Source organism: Sus scrofa, chromosome 4 (assembly GCF_054392235.1).
Source record: "Sus scrofa isolate SSC_HxYL_T2T_F1_AM1 chromosome 4, Sscrofa_HxYL_maternal_Yorkshire_Landrace_v2.0, whole genome shotgun sequence".
In the NCBI taxonomy this organism is placed as follows: Eukaryota; Metazoa; Chordata; class Mammalia; order Artiodactyla; family Suidae; genus Sus; species Sus scrofa.
In genome coordinates, this window is record NC_139386.1 from 75647117 (window position 1) to 75673982 (window position 26866).

Below are 26866 nucleotides of genomic sequence, written 5' to 3' on the forward strand. Positions count from 1 at the left end.
TGACCTTGGCTCTAACGCATATAACCCCACAGAGATCTCTCTTCACTACATGCTGGCCAGAAGAGAGTCTGGAAAAAGAGTGTGGGATGGAATTGAGTGGAATGAGGAAAATTCATTTCAAGGAGTTAAAAAAATTAGCAAGTCCAAGTGCTTTTCTCGCAGGTGGTAGGTCCACAGCAGCATTTATGTTTGAGGTCAGCGGGGGGACTGTAACGCTGCTCTGTGCTGAGTGTGTATAATCCTCACCCTCCTTAGGAAGCTGTCCTGGTGACAGATGTTCCCTGTCCTAGGCAATCAGAGCCCTTTCCCGTCACTATCATAACACTGGTTATGTCTTCTTGTTATTACTCACTTAACGTCTGTCTTTCCTATGATATGGGACATTTTATGAGGGCAGGAACTGGATGCAGTCCTAGTGCCTGGCACAGTGTTTTGAACCAAGAAAATGCTAAGTGCAATTGTCTGTAGAATTTTCTAGGTTTGGGCAGGTATTATTTGCATCTGCATAGTTCAAGCCCCCCAAGGTGGCTTAAACATATTTTCTAATATGAAAGAAATCTTTATGGGCCATTCAGGGTGGATACAAAAGCTCCACAGAGTTAGCGTCCCATGCTCCTATTTTCCTTTTATTCAGTTTGCTCATGCATGGTTGACATCTTCAAGGTCACCTCATAGTCCAAGATGGCAGCCACCACTGTGGTGGCAGAGTGACCCCAAAAGACGTCTGGGTCTTGATCCTCAAAACCTGTGAATGAGGAACCTTAGGGTGGCAAAGGGGCTTTATCCATATGATTAAAGTGCAGGACCTTGATAGGCTGAGATTCGCCTGTATGATCCAGGTTGGGCCCAATCTAGTCACCTGAGTCCTTAAAAGTGGAGAACATTTTCCTGGCTGCAGAAAATCAGAGATGGCAGCGTGAGAAGGATTGGGGCTGCCATCGCTGGCTTTGAAGACAGGAAGGTATGTGGGCAGCCTCTAGAAGCTGGAAGATGAAAGGAAATGAATTCTCCTCTAGAGCCTCCAGAAAACAACACAGCCTGCTGACACCTTGATTTTACTTAAATTTCTTTCACATTCCCCCAGTTATATTGAGATATAACTTACATATAATATTGTATATGTATACACTGGAAAATGATTATTACCACAGTAGCTTTCATGAACATCCATCCCCTCACATGGTTATAAATTTTTTTTGTGATGAGAAGTTTTAAGATCTCCTCTTCTAGGAACTTCCAAATATACAATCAATATTGTTCGCTATAGTCATCATGCTGTACCCCAGGACTTACTCATCTTAGAACTGGAAGTCTGTGACTTTTGACTACCTGCACCCATTTTCTCCACCCGTCACCTCCTGTCATTGGCATCCACCAATCTGTTCTTTGTATCTATTAGTTCATTATCTTTATATATAAGTGGTAAATATAGCACTAGTTTTCCTCTGTCTGACTTATTTCACTTAAAATAATGCCCTCGAGGTCCATCCATGTTCCAGCAAATGGCAGGATTTCTTTTTTCTTGGCGCCTGAGTGACATTCCTATAATATATCACATTTCCTTTCTCTAGTCATCTGATGATGGACACTCTGGCTATTTCCATGTCTTGGCTGTTGGAAATAATGCTGCAATGAACATGGCAGTACAGACATCTTTTCAAGACAGTGATTTCATTTCCTTTGGGTAAATACCCAGAAGTGGAACTGCTACCTCAAACAGGTGGATTTTTCTCTGACTCTGGACCAGAAGGAAAAGGGAATGAATGAAACGTCTGCCACTATTTGTTTGATGAAAGAGTGATTAGATGGATGTGCTTGAACACCTAGAACATTAGGAAAGCAACATGATTTTCACAGGGAGTTACACTTCCCCTTTGTAAATTAATTTAAATGGATATTCTTCCTTTTTTTTAAAAAGGGAGCCACACTTCATTCAATTCTGTCCCTCCCCATCTAATTTGAATCTCAGAAGTACATGTTTTCAAAGTGTCTATACTTTGAGGTAACTAAGAACTACTGATATTCCAATTCCATAAATAAGTTCTCAGAGAACTTGAACCATGCCAAGCTTCCCCAAGATTAGGGTAGAATTACTTTTTAAAATACCTTCCTTTGTTTTCTCAGTGGCATTTGTTATTTGATGGTGAGACAACCCATCTAGTTTCTGAAGGAGGCTGAGAGTTTCCAGAGAAAAAGCCAACTGTTCAGGGCATCTAGACCGCTGGCACTTTGGTGTGCTGATTTGACCATTTCACCAGCCTTCTAACAATTCCAGGGAACACAACTGGATGTGGTGTGGTCGCTGTTCTTCTGCTATGTCTAAGTCTGTAAACAGGCAAAGGGGGAAGAGAGGCTGGAGGCTTAAAGGGCAGAGGAGACACAGGCTCCTCCTGAATCCTGGACAATGAGATTCTTCCTGTGTTCCTCTCCCTTGAATGCTGTCACCCTGGCCTCTATTCAGTGGTCTGGGACCAGCCAGTTCTGCCTCATCTTCTGGACCATCTTTGCTCCGGGCCCTTTTCTCGGTTTTCCTGTCAGTCCTCAGACAGGACATGGGGGCTGAAATGGCTTGTGCTGGCAGACTCTCTTTCCTGGTCAGTCCATGCCCGGCCACCCTCCCAGGCAGCCCTGCTGCTGGGCAGACAGGATTTGTCAGGAGCTTCACAAGAAAAGGGCGTCTCGCTACAAGGATTTCTGAACTGTCATTCTCTTAGCAGCGCCCTGTGTCAAGAGAAAGCAAAACCTCTCTCCTTTTCCCCTTCGCATCCTTGCTGCTAAACCTCTGGCCAATCATTTCCACGTTTCACATCTTTCCCTGTAAACCTGACTGATTTCTTCATCATTCAGCTTATCCCTTCTGAGCCAGGGATCCAGAACTCTCGTGCTGGGGCCGCTGGTGGTACAGCACTGGGGTTCCAACAGATACTCTGCAGGCTGTCTACGTTCAACACTCCAACCCATATCAGACCTGTAATTCTGGGCCATCACAGCCCGGGGGCTCAAAGAGAAACTTTCTCTGGGCAAAGAGAACTTTTTAGATAATGATTATGGTTATCTGGGATTCCTCTCCTCCTTCCTCACAGGCTCCATAGGAAAAATTGATACGAAGCATTTAAATGACATGCGTTTGCCTTCATCTGAGAGTAGTCGTTGAGTAATTGCTCCCCTAGGCTTCTCTGATCCTATCGGGCCCTTCAGCTTAATGCTCATCAGTTATAATTTGACTGCGTGCTGCTCTTTTATTTTATAAGAACAGGCAGTGATATATGCTGTTATTCCAGCTTTAAAAGAGTAAATAAACACAACTAAATGCATTTATCAGGCTCCCTTTTATAATCTTATGAACCGTTGTAAATGTCACCTGAAATTCTTCTCCGCCAAGACCATACTCTTTAATTGACGCTTCACAGCAAAGAGATTGTGTCTTTGGAACAAACTAATTAACATCAGAGGAAAATCCAAAATCTTAATGGCATTTACTCATGTTCTATTTGTTCTACACATTGTTTTGAAATGACCTTATATTCAACCAACTGCATCAGAAATTTTTCAGTAGCATCTTTAAACTGCCTTTAAAATACACAGCAAAGCCTTTGAATATCAGCTGTAAGTGTGGTTACTCTGCAGAATCCAAAGTTCTTTTTTGAAAAAAAAATGCTTACATGGAAATTCAGCAGCCACATTCCAACTGAGAATAGCTTAATGATACGTAACCAGAGGCTTCACAAACTTATATCAACTGGAATAGAGATTTATGAAAGATAAATATTGTTTTAACAAATATAATGGGAGAATTAGCCAGTTTGGGGATTTTCACATCAGCAGTGGCTGTTAGCAGTGGTGGGAAAAGATTAAGGACAGGGTGAGGTCAGAATCCCTGCAAACTTTGTCATCAGCTCAAGGCTGCCATAGAAAGATGACTATTTCCTGTCTCTTCTCCCCGAGCAGTGGGGTCAAGAGAAGAGAGGAAAGCCCTTAAGCACGCTCAACTTTGGTGAGGGGAGAACAGCTTTATCAGGCAGAGGACTAATTTTTTTTTTTCTTTTTGTGGTTGCACCTGCTGTATAATGGAAGTTTCCAGGCTGGTGGCGGGGTGGGTGAATCAGAGCTGCAGCTGCCCGCCTATGCCACAGTCACAGCAATGCCAGATCCAAGCCATGCCTGCACCTACACCACAGCTCATGACAATGCTGGATCCTTAACCCACAGAGCGAGGCCAGGGATCCAGCCTGCATCCTCATGGATACTAGTTGGATTCTTAACCTGCTGAGCCATAAAAACTCCCAGGAAACTAATTTTTAATGACAAATTTGTTACAGAATCTGTTACATAATGTAATGAGTGGGAATAGGGTTTCCGACAAAATAGCTGGGAGAGAGTTTATTCAAAGAAACAAAACCATTTGATGATTATAATCCAAAGAGTTGAGACAATAACCTAGTTATTCAATGATATTTGATTAGGCTTTGTTCAATACAGTGAGCCTCATTCTATAGCAATAAATAAAGCCACTCTTGATAGATTCATATATTCATAGATTCATCTGCTCTTTAGAAAAAACTGCTTGAATCTTTACAGAAGGGCATGAGATTACCACACAAACTTGTGATTAAAAACTCCTAACACTACCCAGGCTGCAGCAATTACTTAGTTTATTGTGGTTTCTATATGTCACTGGACTATAACGTAGCGGCAAATTGGATTTTTTGAGCAAAAATTTTCAAAATATTTGTATTTGATGAAATCTATGAAAAATATAATACTGAGTTTAAACATGCTTATAATTTTCTTTACTGTGAAAAAGAAGCTATGGGAGAAACAATTATTGTACCACACAAAGGACACTGAAGATGTTATTTTCAGAAATTATGTTCACTTAGACCCAGGCCAAAGGAAAAAGTATTGTTTAAGTCCCTTGGAATAAGAAATGCATAACTATAGTTATGTTGCTTTGCTATTTTTTTAAAAGAATATAATTGCATCACTTTGTAAGAGGACCATGTAGGAAACAAACAAACAAAAGAACATTTCCAAGTTTGGGGGTCTCATTTCGATTTAATTCCCAGAAACTTATTGTCATGGTTCTTCCTTTATAAATTTTTAATAACCAAATTGATGTCCACCACCACTTCCATCCCCCACTTCCCCTCAGTCAATACTACAGACGAAAACATTCTTTTAGGACAGCAGGAAAAATATATACTAGTATATTATTTCGTAATCAGAAATATTTTGTTATTCTAGTGAACTGAACGTTTATGCGCTTTTCCAAAGAGTCTGATTTACACAGATATGCTGTCTACCTCACGATACAATACGTAAGATATCATTCCTGTAGTTTCAAAAGTAGGTGTAGTTTTGCTGGGCTTCTTGGATGCTATTCCAATGTCATTTGGTGATAAATTATTCTCAAATAAAGATATTTTGTATCCAAGCTTCAGCGCTCCATAAACATCACATTTCAAGATTTTTTTTGAAAAATGCCCAAGAAGGAAGAAACCATCAAAAGGAAAGGATAAATTTAAGCTGAATACCCATCATTAGATTCAGTAAGTTTTATTTATTAAAATAAAGAAATAATACATCCCTGATTTAGTTTGAAATGGCCCACAGAGAAGGAACTCTTTGAGACATAAAAAGAGGGAGTTCCCATTGTGGCTCAGTGGTAATGAACCCAACTAATATCCATGAAGATGCTGGTTCCATCCCTGGCCATGATCAGCGGGTTAAGGATCCAGCGTTGCCATGAGCTGTGGTGTAGGTCACAGACGTGGCTCAGATTCCGCTTGCTGTGGCTGTGGCACAGGCTGGCAGCTGCAGCTCAGCTTCAACCCTTAGCCTGGGAATTTCCATATGCTGCAGGTATGGCCCTAAAAAGACAAAAAAAAAATTTAGAATGTTTATTAGAAATAGTGAATGGATGGTAAGCTGCTGAAGGGACTAGAGGCTCCGTTTCCTATGCAATTCCTTCCTCCTATACAGAACTCAGAACTGATGATCTAAAAGTTTCCTACTTGAAAGTGCTTGTCCAGAGCCACTGTGGAAGACTCCAACCTTGAAGGAAAATGAATCTTCATCAAGAAAGAGAATAAGTACGAAGGGACAATTCAGGCGAGGTAATAATAACGAGCCTTGAAAAAGAAGAATGATCTCACTGACCCTGCCAGGCTGCCCAGGAGAAGTAGTCACCCAAAGAAACTCACAAGAGAAGAGGACCCTCATGAATGAATGGTGACGATTTAAGTCACAAGAGGACAAGAAAGTGCTATTACTGCCATCTGGGGAAATGGCGTAACTTGCTTTAAGAATCAAAATACCCACAAATCAAGTCCTGTGGAAAAAGTGATGTCCTTAAAACATGACCTAGAGAAACAGATGGAGGTAGTTCTCCTGTGTGAAGGCAACATGAAGTCTGCAGAGGAGGCATGAGGAAGGATTAGTGGGTGCTGCACTCCCCGCTTCCTGCCTAGGTTTGTAGAAGACCCTGGATCAAAGCTCATGATTAATATAAGGTAAATCTTCAGAGAATTTCTTTGCATTCCTTTTTACGTCAAATTATGCTCATGCACAAATGCACACAGTCTGAATTCCACAAAAATGTGACACCCTGCAAATTCTCTAGGATTACTGATGTGTAAGTTCTATACATCTTTCAGGAAGAGTCATTTAGAAGAAAGAGTAGCCTCAAGTTCTTGGAATTTGGAGTCATCAAAAAGATGCCTTAAGACATCAGCTGAATTCCTTTGCAATTAAAAACAAGTACAACTTGAATTCTCGACCTAACTTTCAGTATCTTTAACTGCAGCTATTGAGTTGGATTTTCGTATTTACATTCTGCATGGACCTTAGGAAGAAAAAAATGATTTCAAGTCTTGCAACTTTCAAAGAAGCAGCGATAACTTAGTAATTGTACCCTCGGTGATCTTAAAATGTGGCATGAGAAACAGCCTCAGAGACTCCAAAGATACATAAAGTCCTCCCAGGGGGAGCAGAAGGGACTGCAGGAGGATTTAGATGCATAAGTATTTCAAAAACGCTATTTACATGTTGAAGGGAAGAGTTTAATTAAGAACGTTACAGCTGTGAAGTTAATATGCAGATCTGAGGTCTTACCACAAGGGACTATTACGTACTTTTTAAACAAGTCAGTCAGTCCTACATTTCCCCCCTTTTATAGCTCTTGCATGGTAATAAATATATGTCCCAAAGGTTTTCAGAATGAGGATCGTGAGGTCTGTTAATTTCTCAATAATAATAAAGATGATGATGCTGACTGGCATTATAAGAACCACGTTTTACTGAAACCTCACAGTATGCCAAGATCCTAAGTTCTCTGTATGAATTACCTTAGCGAATTCCTTCAATAATCCAATAAAATTAGTGCTGTGGCTTTCCCCGTTTTGCAGAAAAGGAAACTGAGGCTCTAGTAGATTATGTAAGCGAAGGCACTTTTGATCACTCAGCCCCAGTTATTCTTAACTTCACGGTACATGCCCACATTCCTTAAAAGAGTATATCTGTTTCCTTCAAGTTCTCGAAAGTCTGGGGAGAATCAGGACAAAAGCATGATGCTGAGGTGGTGAGCAGATAACAGCAAAGGGAAAATCTCAAGGTCATGACCAAGTCCCCATAATGGGCCAGATATATGAGTGCTCATGGCCAGGCAAGTGTACCTTTAGTTCAGAAGAATGGTTATTCTTATTAAGTGTCATTGGAATAAACCCAGATCCACAGAGGTGTTGTGGAAATTAATCTTAATCCTTCTGGGAGAAAGAGTCAACATTTTAGAATGGACATTTGGGGCAAAAACAAAGGTAAAAGGAGGCGTCTATTAATATATGCAAGGGGGGTATTCCAAGAAATGCCTCCATAAACTAGCGGGAGATGGAGGACTCTGGAAAGTTAGTAAATAAACTAGCCCATGCGGAGAAGGAATAGCTTATGAAATGGGGTACAACCTGGAAAATAGCAGAGGTGCTTGGGTTTATCAGGGCTCCCTAACTCTGCTCTAGCTTTGAGAATAAATTTCCTACAGATTAGAATTGAGGCTTCCCTGTGGCTGCCCAGGAAGATGTTACCAGCCTTTGAAACAGTAAATAGAAAGAGAACACTGGAAAATCCAAGAGGCTCATTCTGGAGTCATCTATCCTTATAATGACCTAGAGTACTTGGTCAACAGCTCAATGGCACTTGAACGAGTAATAAAATGAATAACTAGGGCTATTATACCCATTTTTAAAACCTTGAATTCAAAGAAATAAGGAAAAAAAAAAAACAAAAAAACCCTTGACATGCACATGGATATTAGAAAAGCAGTTACCAAAAAAAAAAAAAAAAAAAAAAAAAAAAAAAAAAAAAAAAAAAAAAATGGTTCACAAAGGTCACCGTATGTGGCAGGCAGAAATAAGCCTTGTGTGCAACAAATCACTACTATTATTATTTTATTTTTTAAAAAGAAAAAATCGCATCACAGGATTGGTTTGAAGCTTACCTGAGTTACCATATTTGATGTGCTCAAAACATTGCTAAACACCAAATAGTCACTGATTGCTGTCATTATTGGAGGAGCTTGTTTGTTTTTATTCTTCACAAAGACCGTGGGGCTCAGTGATTTGGGACCCAGAGCTTATAAGTGCTAAAGAAAAGATTTGAATGAAAGACTTATGATTTGAAATTCTGTCTTCTTTCAACACAGTAGGATGCCAATTCTACCACACAAACTTTTCTCTGGTCTAATTTATTCCAAATCAATTAACAATGAAGGAAATAAAAGATGATTTTCCACACAGGGAATTAAAAATATGATTTAAAATGACCATTCAAATCATGAGATACAAAATGCAATGAGTTGAAAAATGTTAGGCTTATTATTCACAATTATTTTATTCACAAAATTTGCATTTTAAAATTGCTTTATAATCTGCATGTTACAGATGATAACTGGGCACTGATTTTAGTACTTTTCCCTGTCTTAGAAATGAGTGGTGAAATATGATTGAAAGCACAAACGTTAAAGGTAGATGTTGGTGTTGTATGGAACTCAAAATTAGAAATGTCATTTCTGGTTCCTGACTATACTTGCCAGTGTGAGAAAATGATGACAAGTTCTAATTTTTTTTTTCCTTTTTAGGGTTGCATCTGCAACATATGGTAGTTCTCAGGCTCGCATTGAAGTGGAGCTACAACTGCTGGCCTATGCCACAGCCATAGCAATGCCAGATCCTAGTCGTGTCTTCAACCTATACCACAGCTCATGGCAATGCCAGACCCTGAACCCACTTAGTGGAGCCAGGGATCAAACCTGTGTCCTTATGGATACTAGTCAGGTTTATTACTGCTGAGCCACAACGGGAACTCTCACAAGCTCTAATTACCAAGTTACTGCAGTGAAGAACAAAGATTAACCACTTCAGGAAGTTCTGGAGAAAACTCTTCAGGGATTTTTTGCTGTTTGGCCGAATCAAAAATTCTTTGTTATCTTACGGACTCCAGTGGAGCCTAACAATTCTAAAAATCTCTGTGCTGCTCAAGGCAAATTTTTTAAGATCAAAATCACAAATGGTAATGGAAGACCATTCCGTTACTTAAGGAAAATTTGAGACTATCATACAACAATAGAATAAGTTTGCACAAAGTTGATAACAAGAAATCTAAAAATAGATTACAGCTTTTTATTCTTTTTGTAATCATACTGTTCAGTTTCCTCTCTATGATTTCAAGTGAAAACTGTGCTGCCTCATGAGAAAAATGCTTAGGAAACACAAGCGACTTAACCCAAGATGCTCTACCCTTTGGATGGTAATCAAAAGATGGTTCCACAAGAGTCATAATGAAAATTATGTGCTTTGCTGACATGAGTTCTAGACAGACAGAAAGAACATTTGTATCATGCCGCCACATCAAGACAACTCTTTTCTGATCAGGATTTCACAACAGGAATCACTACACTGATGTACTTGATTGTTTGCAGACATATGCTCTACTTACATATAATGAGAAATTTCATTCCCAGTCAAACTTCTTTTTTCAGAATTAAGATTCAAGCAAAGATAGCAACTTGCTATTCATGTTTGTTACATTTACATCTTAGTCAATCCCTTGCCCCACTTTAAACCGAAGAATATTCAAAACCGTTTCTCACTTAACATTTGGGGCTGTGGTCACTGGGCATGGGGATACAATGGAAACTGGGTTCCACTACAGCTTAACTAAATCACAGGGCCATTGCTTTGGAGCATCATTGTATTAACACGCTCCCAAGATCATTCTTTCCTGAATGGTACCCAAGCTTTGTTTTGATTAGTGTTCTATTTGTACTGTTGCTTAGATTACTGTACAGAAATATGTGTATCCATTTGTAACTTTACTTGGATGATTTATTAGTGTACTCTTTATAAAAGAGTACTTTAAAAGCACGATACACTTACCTTAGAGAGTCCACCTACTTCCAAATAGAAGCAGATAATGAACACATTCCAGGTGACCCAAAGGGCAGTCCATACTGTATACTGGAGAGAAAGGGGAAGGGGGAGAAAGAGAAAAATGTGGAGATGAAAGACATGTATACTAAATAAATCAATAATACAAATGTCAATAAGTCTGTCTTCTGGGAAGCAACAGACTCTTCAGAAAAGAGTGTTCCTTATCAGGTTCCTTAAGAGCTCTAGAAATTAAAAATCCAATAGTTTCTACTGCTTTCGGTAGATGCCAGTAAAACTAGATTTATTTTTAAAGTGCTTTGCTGGCTTGCAGATACAAGTTAAATCCAAGTCCTGATTTGATTTGTTTTCTGACTACTAGCTTTTCCAAGGAACACAATTATGCAAATTTTCTGTGAGCTGTCTATCTAGCTATCTAGCTATCTTTTAGTCAGAATATCAAATCGTCACTTTTCTGGGATGTTAGTCAAAACCCTTCACTTCCATTCCCCCAAATGAGGATCATGTTTGAAAATGGAGTGCAGTAAAATTAACAAACTTTCAACTGTTGGACTATTTCATTAAGAGTAGAGCATATGCCCTTAATATAATTATAGGATAATATATGATCATGTAAAATATTTTTTGAAAGCACAGAAATTAATAAGTAGGATTAAGAATGAGCAAGGAGGCAACATACTTCCGTGATGGGAAACTACCTTCCAATTACATGCTACGAACTCTAAGCATGCTGGCCTCACTGATTAAGGGGCTTTATTAATGTCTTATATATTAGGAAATGCCTTCCCCAAGAATATTAGACTGAATTAAGGTCAAGACTCATCAATGGAGAGGGTCTTAGGGCTCAATTCATCCACCCACTTTCTTATGCAGACAAAGACACTGAGGTCTGGAAATCTGACACAAAGAACAGCTTGACGGCTGAGGAGGGAACGCACCACGACAGCACAATTAACAGGCCAAATACAATGGTTTGCTCATTCATTTTATTTTACTACAAAAATCCATGAATGTTTAGCTTCTTAAATAGGCATACTAATTAAATTATTGCTTCCCATTGTTAAATGAAGATAAATGTTGAAATAACTTATTAGCAATTGTTAAATGACAATAAATATTGAAATAATTTATTAGCTATTCAATGCTGTGCCAAATAATAGACTTATGAATTTTAAACACTGCATAAAATAGCCACGTTCTTATTAGAAACCTGATGAGAAGCTTTTTAACTTTTTTCTAAAACTCAATTTACATTTTATGTCTTTGTCATTTATAATTTTCTTTAAAAAGAATACATTTATAATAATGAGTTAAGGCTCCAAAATCACTGGAAATTTAGAGGAGCTTGAAACTACATTAAAAAGTTAACATAAGCTACAATATATACATTGAGGCTTCTGGTATTAGCAGATATTGTTGACCTGCTAATACCTTCTGTTAGTAGTCTTCTAGGATGAGTGGGTTTAGACATTTTCTAAAAAATGCACCAGATGCGTGAAATGCACTTTTCTGAACCGCAAAGTACCCCCATGAATAGTGAAAATAGCTAAGCTACATTCTCAGTGTGTATGTTTGGCAAACTGCTAAAGTTACAAACAACCACATCAGATTTTAAAGATGTTGCTAATAAGATGGCATCTGGTGTCTGATATTTTTCATTTAAATAAATCTAATTATGGGTGTATTTGAGAGAGCAGTGTAGACCACTCAGTCATGAGAAAAAAGCCAGGGATAAAGGTAAAGGGAGGGAGTTCCCATCGTGGCACAATGGAAACGAATCCAACTAGGAACCATAAGGTTGTGGGTTCGATCCCTGGCCTCTCTCAGTGGGTTAAGGATTTGGCTTTGCTATGAGCTGTGGTGTAGGTCACAGACACAGCTTGGATCTGGCATTGCTGTGGCTGTGGTGTAGGCTGGCAGCTACAGTTCTGATTGGACCCCTAGCCTGGGAAGCTCCATGTGCTGTGGGTACGGCCCTTAAAAAGACAAAAGACAAAAAATAAAAAAATAAAAAAAAGTTAAGGGAAAGGACATAAAGCGAGACTAAAGTGAGGAAATGAACAGAATTAACTGAAAAACCACATGCTTCTTAATTATTAGGATGGCAAACCTAAGAACGTACTTTTTTGGAAAAGCAAATCAACTCATAGTTATAAAAATACACAATAAAACAAATCTATTTAAAATCACAGCACGAACTCAGTGATTGAGATATATTCTGATTCCTACCAAGTTGTACTATTTTTTTAATTAAAGCATAGTCAATTTACAATGTTGTGCCAATTTTCTTCTGTACAGCACAGTGACCCAGTCATACATATATATATATATATATATATACATTCTTTTTCTCATACTATCTTCCATCACGTTCTATCCCAAATGATTGAATATAGATCCCTGTGCTATATGCTGTATAGTGGAACCCCGTTGCCTATCCATTCTAAGTGTAATAGTTTGCATCTACCCACCCCAAACTCCCTGTCCATCCCACTCCCTCCCCCCACCAAGATGTACTGTTGATGTCACCTCTGAACATTCAAAGATGAAATTTTCGAGCTGAGCAGACCCCAACAGTTTGCTCCTAATTTCCTAACAATAACAAGACTTATTACTCTGCTGCTTTCTACCTTTCTGGTACTGTGCCAAGCACTTTACAAGACCAAGTCATTCAACCACCACGATAAAACCAAGGCAAAAGATAAGCACTAGGTTGCCTAGTCACTATCAGGGTTAGGATAGGAACTTGGACAGTTTGTCCAACTATTAAATGATAGGCTTCCTTTCAAAAGGTCTTAGGAAAAGGAATACAGATTAATTTGCAAGTTAACACTTCCCCACATTTGTCAGTTTACCAAATGAGCAATTTGCCAAATTTCCAATTTACCAGAAATTTATTTCACTCATATATATAATCTGTAACTGGAAATGTTTTTGGAATGATGGATTTCTTTTGTATTTTGCTGTTAATGTGTTATGCACTATATAAACATCGTGTTTTGTTTTGTTTTGTTTTTTAAAGCAATATCCTAAGTGTGTTTATCCTAATACATTGGTTTAGGGAGAACAAAGTTCCTGTATGATTGAATTTTGGATTGTTATGAGATGGAAACTATATACCATTGCGTGCACCTGAGACTCAAGACTGTACACAGAAATAAAAAGAAAGGATTCCTAGCAACTCAAATAACACATCCAAAGGAATTTGCCTCAGCAGAAAGTATTAGAACAACATATAGTATGAGAGACTGGCTATCTTCCCTTTCTTCTTTTTGATGTGGGTTAATTTATCTATAATGCAATTGAAACTATAATAAAGAACAAAGAGATACTCTGCATTTTTTTTTTGTCTTTTGTCCTTTTAGGGCCACACCCACGGCACATGGAGGTTCCCAGGCTAGGGGTCAAATCAGAGCTACAGCTGCTGGCCTACACCACAGCCACAACAACGTGGGATCCAAGCCATGTCTGTGATCTACACCACAGATCACAGCAACACCAGATCCTTAACCCACTGAGCGAGGCCAGGGATTGAACCTGCAACCTCATGGTTACTAGTCGGGTTTGTTAATCACTGAGCCATGACGGGAACTCCAATACTCTCCATTTTTAACAAATACCTTTTGGTTATCACAGAGCACACCTATAAGCTCAGACAGCCACATAGATATACCTGCTATATAGAAGATTTAACTTCCCCAAGTAAAAATATTATTCTTTGTAATTACCTATCCTTCTATTTACTGATCATCTATCTATAATCTATCAGCTGATTCATCTCTCCAACTTTGCTTATGTTTAGTACACATATTTTAAATCCAAATTTACTTAGACAATGTCTATAAAGATGAAAAAACATTTGTGTGTTCTATGTGGTTTCCTGAATATTTCATAGTTTTATGAGGATATTTCAGCATTTTTAAATTGAGATGAACTTCAGAAGTCTCCCAGTCTACTTTCTCATTGAGCAATTAGTCCATAACATAAATTATTTTTACTTCCTGAGCTTGCTTGTTTTCCAATTGCCAGGAAGACCATTCATTCATTCATATGTGTATATTACTGCTCTTTCGTTTTTGTGATTTGGGTGATTTTTTTTCTAATAGTCTTTGCAATGGGACCTCCTCAATTACTGGCAGGGGCCCACAGCATTCTATTTGGTAGAAAAAATAAGTTGAGGAGTAAGGCAGCGAATGTTAGGTACAGGCATATCGTTTTATCATATAAATCTTGGAGTTCAGATTGAGATAAGCAAGGCAGTAAGACCAGCTTCTTTTGCTGAACTATTGCTGCCATGTTCTAAGATAAAAAATCACTGCCTAGTCCATCCAGTAAATTCATTTCATCCAGGAACTTTTCATTCATTTATTATATATTCATTCAAGTATTAGGCATCTTTAAAGGCCCACATCTAACAGGATAACTTAGAATACAGCAATGGAGGGGCACTGCTGCCTTCTTGGAGGGCACTGCTGATGAGGGTGGATGCTCCTCGAAGCACGGATGCAACTGTAAGGAGACAGGATGGAGTCAACCGGATCTAAGGGGACAGAGAGGGAGGAGCCCTTATCCTGGAGTGGAGTGGTCAGGGAAGGACTCTTGAAGGTGAGCCTTCTGCTGAAGAGTTATTAAGAGTTATTAGAGAATGGGGTGTTCTAGGCAGAAGGTACAGAGACTGCAAACTGAGGAGGCAAAGAAACAGCAAATAAATCATCCAGCATGGCCGGCAGGTGGGAAGGTGGGGAGGGCAGGGGTGCAAGAGAGCTACGTAAAGAGCGGTTTTTATAAGCTTTGATTTCCACTCTAAGGAGTTTGAAGTTTGCCTGTGGCCACTGGAGGGCTTGCCCTGTGTGGTCCTTTACCTTCACCGTTTTCATAAGGGTGATAAGTCTTTGAAGTCAGCTGTGATAAACTGATGCAAGAAATGGCAGGGCCTTACCCTCTATGTTTTGGTGTCCAAAATGTCTCTGAGTTTGCAATGGATGAAATTTAACTGGCATTACTGGTGACTGTTTCAGCCATAATGGGGGACAGTGCTATGAATGCCACAGGCAAGTTTGAGAGAAAACTCTCCTGCTACCAAAAAGGCCTTTCTCCACTCAAGTCGTACGGATTTTGGACCAAGGTCTCCTCTCACTGCTGTTGAGAAGTGCGTGCTTTTGAAGCACCCCTTGATGAATGTGACAGAGGTCACACTCATTTTCAGGCTTTTTCATACCAGAATTAATTCCAGGCCACCAACTGTGGCTTCAAACCAAAGCCTTCATGAAAACAACTTAAGGATGAGCTCCTTGTGATGTGATAAGGTTAACATGGAGTAGCCACCTCCCTATTAACAAGGCACCCTTGTTAATCTTCCCCTTAAGAGCCCCCTTTGTGAACAGATTTCCCATACTCATTGATTAGTGATTCTTCAGGCATTTATCCCTAATAGACATGCTAGAATCAGAGTTCATCTGGAATCCCACACAGGTGAACACTCTTCTCTGATCTGCTGAGGGGTAGGGCACAATCATTTCCAATATCAAATCTTTTACGGATAATGGCACCATATCCTCTGGAATCTGATGGTGGAAGCCACCAGCAGATTGATAAAGCAACTCCATAAACCCAACACTATCACCCACTTCTGCCACTTACTCATTCTCCGGGTTCCTTGGGTGAGCTCCCCAACCTTTCCTTGTCTGTAAAGTCAGGGAGGCTAATACCTACTCAGAGGACATTTGTGAAGATTAAACCAAATGACAGGCTGGTGTGGAGACCTTTCCTGCTCTCCCCTTCCTGGAGGGGGTCTCGAATGAGACAGCAAATAAAACGACAGTGATCTGATTGGCATATGCATCGAGGGCACATCAAGATGAGCAAAAACTCAAAAACGGAGACTGTCTTGCAGACACTTTGAAGATTCGGAAAGACCTGAATCTGCCTCCTTCTACACACAGGAGGAGAAGGGGGAGAAGGAAGTGAGGGACCAAAATCAGAGGAGGAAGTGACAGGGCCTGTCGGGAGAGGACTGCAGGATCCGCCAGGGAACCGGATGGGAAGGCAACAAGTAGGTGTTTACAGGAGCACCTGTGACACTTGTGTTCGCAAGGAACTCTTTCCCTAGTAGGGGAGCCATAAACGGAAACAGATTATGAAATGCACTCAAGACACAGGGGCAAAGGAGCAGGCAGTGATTAACTGCTAAAGTGCATGGAAGGAAGTGAGCGTGGGGGACTGAGAGCCCGCTGCTGGCACTGGGGCGCAAATACCAGGTGAGGCTATGAGAGAGAGAGACAGAAAGAGAGGGGGAGGGAGACACACACACACACACAAAGATAGGGAGAGAGGGAGGGAGAGACATAGAGAGGGGGGAGAGGGAGAGAGAGAGATAGAGACATACAGAGAGAAACAGAGAGAGATAGAGACAAAGAGGGGGAGAGAGACAGAGAGAGGGAGGGAGACAGAGAAAGAGGGAAGGAGAGAGAGACACACGGAGAGAGGGAGAGAGAGACACACACACAGAGAAACAGAAAGAGAGGAAGAGAAAAGAGAGAGAGGGAGAAAGAGACATGGGGGGGAGAGAGAGAGACACAGAGAGAGAGGGAGAGAGAGGGAGGGAGAGAGAGACAGAGACAGAGGGAGAGAGAGACATGAAGGGGGAGGCAGAGAGAGACCCAGAGAGAGAGACAGAGAGAGACAGAGGGAGGAAGAGAGAGACAGAGGGAGAGAGAAAGAGGGAGGAAGGGAGAGACAGAGACAGAGAGAGGGAGAGAGAGACACACACAGAAAGAAACAGAGAGGGAGAGAGAGACAGAGAGAGAGGGAGAGAGAGACAGAGAGAGAAAGAGAGAGACAGACAGAGAAAGAGAGAGGGAGGGAGGGAGAGGGAGATGGAGGCTGGAGCAGCAGGTGAGGGATGGCCCACAGGCTGCAGTGCACAAATTCTGCTCTTCCACATCTCCGTCTCTGAAGCTGGCTGTGCTCTCCCCAGGCCTCTGCCTGTTGCCGCCTCCCATGCCCAGTCCTCTTTCCCAGCCATCTCCTCACCTCCAGATGGCCCAGGAGCCTGCCCCTTCTCACTCCTTACGCAATGGGCTCCCGGAGAGCAGGGGTCCACAAGGCACACTGGTTGCTATTTCTCCAGCCCTGGCACAGAAGAGCAAGTCTGCAGTGGATGTGTAATGAGGGAGTGGAAGCTACTGCTCTTGATGTCCTACTGTGTGCCCTTTGGTGCTTCCTGCCCAGAACCCCCTTCAGTCCCCTCCACTCCAGTGAACTCTCACTCACACTGCAGGGCAGGTGGATCTCCCGACATGCATCTCCTGGCACAGGGTGCTCCTTTTCAGGACTTGTAATAGTTGCCCCTTAACAGTTAAGTGGACGATTACATGATAAAAGCCACTTGCCCTCACTAGACTGTAGGGTAAGTGCCTGAAGGGAAGAAAATACAGGTGTATTTGCTCAGCCATGTGCCCCACACTGAACATAATACCAGATAAACAGCAGAAACCCAATACATAGGGCTGGAAAGAATAAGTCTAAGAGAAATGGAGGGAAGGAAGTTAAGGAAAATGAAATAAGGGAAGAAGGGAGAGAGGAGGGGAGAAGGAAGGAAGGATACAAGGAAGGAAGAGGAAAGAAGGAAGGAGGAATTGTGAGACTCCACTTGGGTCAGGTGGGGCAGCCAAGAATATTCTTAGATTTTATCCTGTTAAGAGTTAGTGAAGAGTTTTGAAGTGATTTAGAAAAAGTGCAAAGGACAGACTGGCGGAGAGGAGGCTGAAAGCAAGCGGGAAGTCCATGTGCAGGAAGAAGACTGCAGAAGCCTCGCCCGAGGCAGGGGTGCGTGAAGAAGGTGCGACATGTAGAGGGTGAAAGTGACAGGACTAGAAATATCGCTGACGGGCACCAACAGCTCCATCACACAGAAGCCCCTGGCTTCTCAACCTTCTGGCACTTTGTGCTTCAGCAGAACACAGCATACAAGGAAAACTCTATAGTCAGTAAACATTCTCTGCATTCAGAGCAACAAACTGGAACACAGAATCCAACGATAGCTTGCTATTATGCAGATCAAAGTCTCTTAGGCTGAAAGATCAACTCTGTGAAGCACCTTTCGAGGAGACTGTACAGTGGCTTAGCAGAGGCAATCTTTAGAGAAGAGCAGTAAAGCAGGAATTGTTAAGCCCCTGTGGTCAGCTGAGGGACATAAATGCTCCCATTTCCCTGGGGGCAGCGAGTTTAAGGGCAAAGTGTGTGCTGTGGGTTAGTTATCTTCTCCTCTGTGTGAGAGGATGAAAGATACCAAAAAGCCAATTTCGAGATCCAAAATAGAGAATGGATGCATTTTCAGAAAAAATTATAACTTTATTCTTTTCTATGTGACTGGATTAAATCAAAACAGAAAAGTAGCATATTTTAAGTCAATAATTTTCTTCTAGTGAGGCAGTCATTGCATTGCAAGAAAACACTCACAAGTTCTACTGAACCCTGTATATTTATTCAAGTTCAATGAGCATTTTAGAGTATGTCACTCTTAATTTCAATTCCTTATATATGCTTGGTGTTTCTCACAACCTCCTTATACATGTAGCCTCAAATATTCCCTCCTTTTAACAGAAAAGAAAACTAGTTACTGGCCATAACTTTGTGTCAATGAGGAGCACAGCATATGCTTTATAAAATTTTCCTGCAATGGAGGGTGTGCTGACCACGTATGTCATGGTTTGGGGTATGGATTTATGTTTCAAATTTATCTTAATAAAATCGAGAAATGTTCAGTAATATATAGTAGGCAACAGATTAATGGTTAAGTACTAAATAACCTTCAGCATATGCTTTTGTAAAGTCCTAGATCACTTCTAATTAAATTATATTATCACTCTCATTTGGTAAAGAGTTATGGCTACATAGGCTTGCTTTTTTTTTTTTTTTTTTTTTTTTTTGCTTTTTTTTAGGGCTACACTTGCGGCATATGGAGGTTCCTAGGCTGGGGGTTGAATTGGAGCTACAGCTGCCACCCTACATCACAGTCATGCCACGCCAGATCCGAACCATGTCTGCAACCTGACCACAGCTCATGGCAACGCTAGATCCTTAACCCACTGCAAGGATCGAACCTGCAACCTCATGGCTCCTAGTTGGTTTTGTTTCCGCTGCTCCACAACGGGAACTCCCAGGTTCGCTTTTTAGTGATTTGCATCATTAAAATGATAAGTAATGCACATTTACATCTGATCTACCATGAAGCTCACAGCTAATCCTTCTATTCTATCTAAACACCATTTTAAATTTCCTTGTGAAACTGGATTTCAACTACACTGTGCTTCTCACGCCTAGTCATGTTGCTTTGCTTTCCTTGTAAACATTCACTGAGTCTTCTTTCCCACAGTCATCTCCTGAGATAATTCAGAAATAAAGGCTAGAACAGCAACATCACATTGTATCAAAGGGAACAACTGGTTTTCTTCTTCTCATAACACTTGTGCAGTGTTGATATGAAAAGACATGGTAGAAAGAAGACTTACCACCACAATATATCGAGGTCTGTACTGAATGGTTCCAAACAAGCCCAGGATGACGACGATTATATGTAGAAAATTTCCAAGAATGGGCGCCCACTGGAAGCCAAGGAAGTCAAAGATCTGCCTCTCTAGTGCTGAGAGCTGCAACGAAGCAGAGAGTCCATGAGCATCTAAGCTGAGCACACCAGGCCATTTCCATCCTGGTTTCATAGCTGGAGAAGGCTGCATAGCCAATGTCAGTCACACCGATGGACATCACCTTCGCTAAGACTGTGATACCCACTGCATGTACTATTTGATGCAACTTCTCTCAGAAAATACACTAACATAATGGGGAATGGTATGACTTCAAGGATAAGTATCTTTGAAACCTATCTAGAGAGCTGATGATAGACTCCTGAAATCATTTCCTCTAGTAGCAAATCTAGGCAGAAACTTCCTGATACCATATTTTATGGTATTAACTAAGCAGTATTTTTAGCACAATGATTCACTTAGTATAACATACTTGGAACAGTAACTCCAGGCCTGCAATGCTAGGACTACTGTCATTTTGGAAAAACAACAACAAAAAACTACCCATCTCTGCCTTCCTGTGTGAAATGTGAATGATCAAATCCCGTTATTTTCCTTCCTTTCTTTAAATTGCCATTGATGATAATGACTAACCACTTTTTCAAAATGAAGCTTACTTATTTATTTACTTTGGGCTTATTTATTTACATCAATGATACTGATCAAGCACTTTTTCAAAATAAGCTTATTTATTTACTAAAACTAGAGTGACATAGTTCCTTTGAATCATATTTTACTGAGCTCATATACCTACATGAAAATTCATCTTAGATTAGATACATTTTTAAATACTCAAATAAAATAAAAATACTCAAATACTCAATAAATTTAAATACTCAAATCAAAATTATACGGTGGGAAAAAACTGTAACTGCAATGTATACATCTAAGGATGACCTGACCTCCTTGCTGTACAGTGGGAAAATAATAATAAAAAAAAATTATACGGTGGTAATTTTAGACATGTCACAGTTTTTTACATTTGAATTATACACAATGACGTTTTAAAGCAATTCTGAACTATCTTAAAATAGACGCTTAAACCATTTACGATGAAAGAGATGAATTTCATATCGTCTAGCAATATCAAGAAGGGAAGTATCATGTACAAATGATATTTATTGTATTTTATATCTAAAAATTGTATAACTCCACCTGCTGTATTTGGACACGAATCTTACACATTTCAAGCCCTTCTCTACTTTTGCCCTGCTAAAAGAAACTGATCCAATGATGAACCATACTGCTGGTACTAGAAACTGCAGATTTGAAATGAAAATGGTACCCGAGGTATTTTTCTAGTTATGTGGCAAGTGTATGCCTGAATAGCTTTAATTTCCTTGAACATAAAGAAATGTCCTCTATCCAGTAAGCTGAATTTACCTTGGTTAAGATTCACCTTCAGCGAGCTGTGGAGGAGAGGAAAAAAGAGCAAATACCTAAAGACAAGCCCAGCAGAACCACATTCAATTCCTGGGAATTTCCTGATCAAGTAATTCGTCACCATCCCCTGCGCTCACAGATGGGAAGGGGCAGAGAAAGGGCGAAAACACCCAATAGTCAGAGCAAGGTAAGCAGCAGCACCCTGCTTTCAATCTCTTATCTCTCTGCTTGTGACAGCAATTAGTTCCCTGGAAGCTTCCCCTAAAAATGCAGCATTTTATTTATTGGCCCATCAGCGATGTAAATATGCAATTTTTAAAAAAATGTCCAAACAGGATGGATGTGCTCAGGAAAAAAAAACACAAAAAATTCTGAAGAGCAGCTGCAGGCAATTCATTCTGAAAAGCAACCCTATTTTAAAGCTGTCCCGCATCACAAAAACCTTTAAAGTGAACTTTTCAAACAGAGAAAAACCCATTTTCTTTTCTGTCAGAAGATGCATCGATAGCGTTCTCTTTTATGATATTAGAGAGAACACACACAACGAAAGAGAAGCCACATTAACACCACTCATTAGAAACCCTGCATTCTTTATTGAAGACACCCTCTCTCTACCTACATTTTTTCTCTGATAACTTGAAATGGATTTACAGTGGCTTGAAATAAAAGCACAAATAAAAGGCCATTTAAAAACAAACAAACCGGGAGGTGATATCAAGCATCAGGCAAGAGGCAGCTGAAACAACTACATAAGCCACAAAAACTAGATTTGACTACTGTGTTTTAAAAAGTCAGCTAACAACAACAAAACGCCCTGCAAAAACAAACAAATACCATCACGTTTTCTATTCAGAATTTTATCTAATTTCCATGATAAGCTATTAAGTCACTTAGTTTAGAGGCAGAGTCCCTCTAAATGTCACCTCTAGACATTTAGAGGTGACACCTTATAGCCTGACATTAATAATAATGACCTAGTGCCACAAAATGAAACCAAATGAGGCTCAGCTTACTTTGTTAACTCAAAAAAGTATCAATATAGCTTAGAAACATCTTGGACAAAATGGTCTCATCAACAATGTGCTTAAGCTGCTGGCGCAGGCCTGCGTGCACGAATCAGTGCATCTTCCCAACTCCACAGACAGTAACATCTAGTTGGGAACTTGACATTGGCCATTGTATTTACAACGTGGACACTGGGAAGCACCAAAATACCAAGGTCTCGATTATTTGTCACAAGAGCGTATGATTAAATATTTACCTGTGCGCCACTGGATACGGCACGTGGAAAAATAGGAGTTTTGACTCAGAAAAGCAGTGAAAAGGACGTGATCGAATATGTGATGCAGTGTCAAGAAAAGCATCCGGTCCAGATGGAAGCAGAGGATGCGGGCTCTGCAGAGACGCCAGAGCAAAGAGACTGAGTGAGACAATGGAAGAACCTGAGCTTTCTATACATGTAGGGCATCCAAGAAAACAGAAAGGTAGCGAGGCACTCCAGAGACAGCAAAACCAAGGAGTCACCAGTTTAAATCAGAACAAGAAGCAGTGGCCTCAAGAACAATGGGATCTTTTCTAAGGGAAAGGGGAGGCAGATCAGACTCCAGGAGGTTTAAAAACATGATGGAAAAGAAAATGTGTGTGCCCCTAACAAGTTAAAAATAAAAGCAAACGATCTTAATAAAAAGAAAGAGGAGAAGGGAGGGGATGGAAGGAGACTGGATCAGTGATGCAAGGAAAATGTAATTCCAAAATACTAAGAACAGTAATATTGGGCATGCTTTTGGTTGGTTGGTTGTTTATTTCTGTGTTTGTCCTCACCCGCGGCCTATGAAGTTCCCAGCAGATATAGTTCAAATCCAAGCTATATCTGCTATCTACGCCACTGTGGCAATTCAGGATCCTTAACCCACTGTGCCGGGGCCGGGGATAGAACCAGGAATGCCATACAGACAAGTCAGATCATTAACCCACAGCGCTCAGCGGAAACTGCGACATAGGGCCTGATTTTCAATGTAAATATGAAGAAGCCATTGAAATATTCTCCCTGAATGGCACAGGGATGGTGACACTGGAACTACAAGGAGAGAAGTGTGACTCTGGATCATACTTGGGGCTGCATGACAAATATTCCATACTCATTCCAATGAAAATGTTGCTTATTGGCTTGAAACTTTCAGAATCCAGTTGCCGAAAGCTCGGAAGTCTTCAATATGATTATAGAACAAAATAAAAGTGTAATTTGACCATAGCAAGTATATCTAACAGAACTTGGGAGAGACTGAGTGTTCTGTCTGAATTCTGTGTATATGGCAAAGGGAAGGGGGGTATGTTTTAAAATGCTTCCTTCGGGGTCAGGCATTTCCTTTTATCAGACTCTAAAGTGAAAATTTCTTATAAATCTAGGAATCATTAGCTGCAGTCCACATTAACACACATACTCCCAATAGCTCAAGAAGTGTCCCTATTTTCTTTTTACAATTTTTTTATTATATTTGCTTTACAATGCTCTGTCAACTTCTGCTATACAGCAAAGTGACCCAGTTATATATACATTTTATAGTTATATATACATATTCTTTTTCTCACATTATCCTCAATCACGTTCTATCACAAGTGATTAGATACAGTTCTCTGTGTTATACAGCAGAACCTCATTGCTTATCCACTCCAAATGCAATAGTTTACATCTGCTAATTCCAAACTCCCTGTACATCCCACCCTCTCCCCCTCCCCCTCGGCAACCACAAGTCTGTTCTCCCTGTCCATGAGTTTGTTTCTTTTCTGTAGATAGGCTCATTTGTGCTACATATTAGATTTCAGATATAAGTGATATCATATGGTATTTGTCTTTCTCTTTCTGACTTAACTTCACTTAGTATGAGAGTCTCTAGTTCCATCCATGTTGCTGCAAATCCTATTTTCTTATTATGCCCAAGCAATGTAGATAGAGACAAACAGAAGCAACTTTAAAATACAGTAACTTTCTTATTGATCCATATATTATGTTTAATGGTTCACATGGTATTTTTCCTTAGCTCATAATTACTACACATGGTGAAAATTTATTTATCTTAATGAAAAAGCTATAAAAACTCCAGGTGACCAAATATTTTCCTGGGCATTTACTTAGTTTGGATCTACACAGGAAGCTTCTGTCCAAACAAAAGCTGGGCAAGAATGCTCATTCCTAAGAAATGAGTATCCTTGGAGGTTGAACGTCACAGTGAGAAAGGTGAGCTGCTTTTACACCCTCTTCCCCTTGGACTTTTCGCCGTGTACTAGAGTCAAACACAATAAAAAAAGATCAAAACAGAGTTCCTCCTGTTAGTAGAATTGTAGGAGAGTGTTTGATCAACCCATAGTTTCCTAAAACACGGTGAAATGAAAGCATTTTGTGTGACTGATACTCACTCTCTCCTGCATAACCTGTGGTCTAGGAATTCATGGGATAAGTATTTGATAGCCATGAAGAACAGAATCATTCCCTCAAGGGGGAATTTCAGAGTGCTAATTAACACTCCTATCAGCTAAATGGTGCATCCTGGGTCATTTCAAATGTCTTGGGTATTAGAGGAGGTTTCCTTATGTCTGGAAAGTCCATGGAGCCCTCAGCTCTGCCACCATCATCCTTACTTTCTTGGCTCTAGAATCTCATAGATATTCAATTTCCAATGGAGATTTCTTGAGGTTGAAGATGCCCAACTGCTGCATTCATAAACCTGGCCTAGGCCAGATTATGCTCTTATATTTTAAGCTAAAATTTATGAATACTTTTTCATGGCTCTAAAGTAAATAAATAGAAGGATCATAGCATTTGTTTCATAAGCCTGTTTATAAAGACTGCCACAAAAGATCTAATAACCTGAAGATTTACCACTATGTTAAAGCAAGTGCTATTTTGGAAAGGTTTCTTATGGCTATAGACAGGTAACCAAGTCTTAGGATGTGTACAAACTTTGATGGATATGGCCTGTTTATGATTTGGTTTATCCAATAAAGAGAGCAATTGTGTTAAGGGTTTTGTGGTTTCGGCATGGTTTTGTGTTATTTTTGGTAGTGGTCAGATGGCAGAGGCTATTCCAAAAAAACCAAAACCAATAATTTCATATAATGAATAAAGTCAAATCAGGTTTAATAGGCCACACCTTAGTACCATTTCTGGTGGCCTGAATGACCACTATGTCTATGCAGTTAGGGGAGGTGGAAGCATGAGAGCTTTAGGGAAGAGTACTTCCACGATGCTAACTGTGACTGTTGACCTTTAGTCATTGAGTTAGCTTCACTAGGAAATTGTCTCCAGAACACCTGAAACGGCTTCTTGAATTCTATCTACAGATTTTGAGTCCCTATATCTCAAAGTAGTTGAATAGTCTTACAATTCAATCATGAAGATGTAAGCTACTTGGTTAAGTGAATGATTTTGGAAATCAGAAAACAGCCTCATGTTAGGATGCAAGTCTATTTTTTGAAGAAATAAGGAACTGTGGGTAACAGATCAAGGAATTTTCTTATTTAAAAAAGAACAGGTAGGCCAACATTTTGCAGCTGTTACTTCCTGCCCTCCCACATGGACAGACTGATGGAGGCTGATGAGCTGAAAGATGCATGTGAAAAGCATTTATGAACCATAAACTCACTCAAGAAACTTCTTTAGCATATTTTGTGCACTGACTCGGCATATTAGCTGGTAGAATGACAACTATTTCACCAACTTCTCAGCCTGTCAGAGAATAAGCCACTGCATAAAAAGTACTCCAAAAATCTAAAAGAATAGTAACATTCTGAGTGGAACATTATTTAACACATTCTCCCATGTTTGTTAATCTAATTTGATGCTAACAAAAATAGGAAAAATATGATTATCCTTATATGAAGAAACTCAGAACAATCAGCTAATTTGCTTTGGAGATCAGACTAGCATCTTTATGTTCGGAGCCTATTGTCTTTCTTCCATACTATTCTGAAATCATGCAGCAAAGCATACACTGTTTACTGAGGTCAAATTCTGAAATAAGCTCTATCACAGGAGATAGAAATAACATCAGAAGCACAGTGGAATGTTTCATGATTTAGTCCTCCTTCTTCCTATCCCACCCATTTCTCAATTCCTCCTTTTGTCCTTCAGAAGAGGCAAGCTGCACTTTTCCAAAACTCACCAGCTATGCTATTTTAGTTTCTTCATCAGAGGTAGAAAACAGTAATCTTGCAGATAAATATTAGGATATGCACATCAGGCACTTCAGATAGCAATCAATAAGTGCCAGCCATTGTGTATTAAGTTTATTGCTGCTCTTCTAATGCTCAAACAAATACTCGACCCTACAGAACTATATTGTCTTCTGTAGTTCAGAAGTCCAAAAAGAGCTTTGCCGTGTTAGAATCAGGGTGTTGGCAGGCTGGGCTGCCTTCCTTCTGAAACCTCTAAGGGAGGTTTCCTTTCCTTGACTTCTCCAGCTG

General features: G+C 40.0%; 1 protein-coding gene and 1 long non-coding RNA gene across 5 annotated transcripts in view; both read right to left on the bottom strand.

Moving 5' to 3' along the window:
• NKAIN3 (sodium/potassium transporting ATPase interacting 3) overlaps positions 1-26866 on the bottom strand; it is a 571670-nt gene that overhangs the window by 261040 nt on the left and 283764 nt on the right. For all 4 annotated transcript variants that reach the window (XM_021089314.2, XM_021089313.2, XM_085022309.1 and 1 more), the window contains exons 2-3: positions 19952-20089; positions 10428-10508 (exon numbers count right to left, since the gene is read on the bottom strand). In XM_021089314.2, coding sequence (XP_020944973.1) covers positions 10428-10508; positions 19952-20089 — 219 coding nt within the window. The remainder of the gene's footprint in view (positions 1-10427; positions 10509-19951; positions 20090-26866) is intronic.
• LOC146403873 (uncharacterized) lies at positions 1512-7629 on the bottom strand. Its single transcript, XR_014843765.1, has 2 exons — positions 5767-7629; positions 1512-4178 (listed from the first exon to the last, which is right to left on the bottom strand). It is a non-coding gene; the product is annotated as an uncharacterized LOC146403873 (long non-coding RNA).